This window comes from Merops nubicus, unplaced genomic scaffold (genome assembly GCF_000691845.1).
Source record: "Merops nubicus isolate BGI_N331 unplaced genomic scaffold, ASM69184v1 scaffold36959, whole genome shotgun sequence".
NCBI classification, from domain to species: Eukaryota; Metazoa; Chordata; class Aves; order Coraciiformes; family Meropidae; genus Merops; species Merops nubicus.
The window spans coordinates 10027-11709 of record NW_008632292.1 but is presented as its reverse complement, the minus strand read 5'-3'; the positions used below and the strand labels follow the sequence as shown (position 1 = coordinate 11709).

The window sequence follows — 1683 nt, the reverse complement described above, 5'->3', positions numbered from 1 at the left end:
TGATGCTCCTCCTGTCCTACATGCTGCCGCTCTCGGCCGTGTCCGTCTCCTTCTGTGCCATCACCTACCGCCTGCGGAGGAGGAACGTGCCCGGCGCTGCCTATCCCTGCCCAGACACGTGGACCAGAACGAAGCAGAAGACCTTCCGGGCGCTCACCATCTCGGTGATGTGCTTTGCTGTCTGCTGGCTGCCCCTCCAGGTGGTGAACTTCATCAGAGACATCGACGAAGAGTTCACCATCCTGGACAAGAGGTACGTCAATGTCATCCAGGTCTCGTGTCACCTGATTGCCATGAGCTCTGCCTGCTACAACCCCTTCATCTACGCTGCTCTCCACGACAAGTTCTGCTTCCACCTCAGCAGCTACGTCCACCGTAAGAAGAAGAGCTCCAGCACTACGTCCTGCAAGGCTTCTCGGTTCAACACCTGCTCCACCCTGGCAGATGCTCCCACCGGCTTCTCGGATAAGATGGCTTTGCAAACAAGGTTCTCTTAACTGAAGGACCCCGAGAGATCAGTTCTGCTGTTGGCCCTGGTGCTTTGCTGTAGTCTGGACACAGGAGCTGGTGGCTGGTCACGGTGGCACGTTGCTGCTCCCAGAAGAGGACTCTTGTGCTTGGCAAGGAGAGGGAGCACTGCTGGGCTCTGTGTCCGTGGGGAGCTGCTCTTCTGAGCACCTCAAGGATGGTTTGTTCTTTGGGGCAAACCAACCAGAGCAACAGCAAACGCTGCAGTGAGTGCAGAGCGGTGCTGGACGTACCCACGAGCCCCCGTACGGACACCCTGGAGCAGCAGGAGACATTTCCACCCCACCCAGCTCAACAGGCAGCTGCAAGGACGTGCCAGTGAAACAACCGTTGCTTGGCTTGTTGAAACAGACCCCTGGAGGAGCATCCAGACTGATGGTGGACACACAACTGGCAGAGGCACTTCTCCATAAGGCCGAGTCTCCAGAAACACCCCCTGGTCAGCGTGGCCCCTCTGGGCTGGCTCCGTGTGCCGAGCCCCGCCGCGTGGTGCAGCAAGCTGGGTGTACCTGGGGCACTGTGATGTGCCTGGAGCACAAAGACATCTCCCCAGTTTATTTAGGAGGGGGGTCAGCTTCTAAGCAAGAAAAACACACATCGGGCACGTTTTAAAAACTCTTTGGGGCGTGCACTTCTTCATGTTGTAGGATAGAGATTGTTCCTAAGTGACAGCCAGGCACAGCCTGGGGGGGTCCCAGCGTCCCCAGCCAGCAGTGTGCAGCCGAGCAGGGCAGATGAAGCTGGGCACGGCGGGGGGATTGTTGCTGCTCTTCGTTGCCCAGCTTGGTTTTAACCTCTTTTCCAGGAGGAGCCTTTGGGTCCAGCCCACAGGCACCAGCATCACCCTAAGCACCGAGTCTCAGGGTCATAGTAGCTGCTGGCCACCCAGGGCCATGCCTTTGGTTCACCAGCTGCTGCTGTGCTCCGTGGGGCCCAGCCATGTATCTCCCACCACTCAGTGCCTGGGGACAAGGGTTTAAAGCCCCTGGGCAGCGTGTCCTCACGAGCACAGGAACGCTCTCTTTGGTGTCTGCCAGCACTCAAGCTTTCAGAGGTCAGCCTGAGAGCCGCTGCTGTGGGCACAGCCGCCCAGAGCCAAACTGGATCCCCAGCCTGGGCACGAGCTGCTGCCCCCCCACCTGCTGCTGCTGGTCC

The 1683-nt window shown here is 59.1% G+C and overlaps 1 protein-coding gene across 1 annotated transcript in view; it reads left to right on the top strand.

Annotated features, from left to right (window-relative positions):
* The window catches only part of LOC103780222 (prolactin-releasing peptide receptor-like), a gene marked incomplete at its 5' end in the record, with an annotated part of 1039 nt that extends 542 nt beyond the window's left edge, over positions 1-497 (top strand). The window contains 1 exon segment of the mRNA XM_008947882.1: positions 1-497. This exon segment is cut by the window's left edge and continues 13 nt beyond it. Within this exon segment, the coding sequence (XP_008946130.1) occupies positions 1-497 (497 nt within the window).
* Positions 498-1683: the final 1186 nt, after the last annotated feature.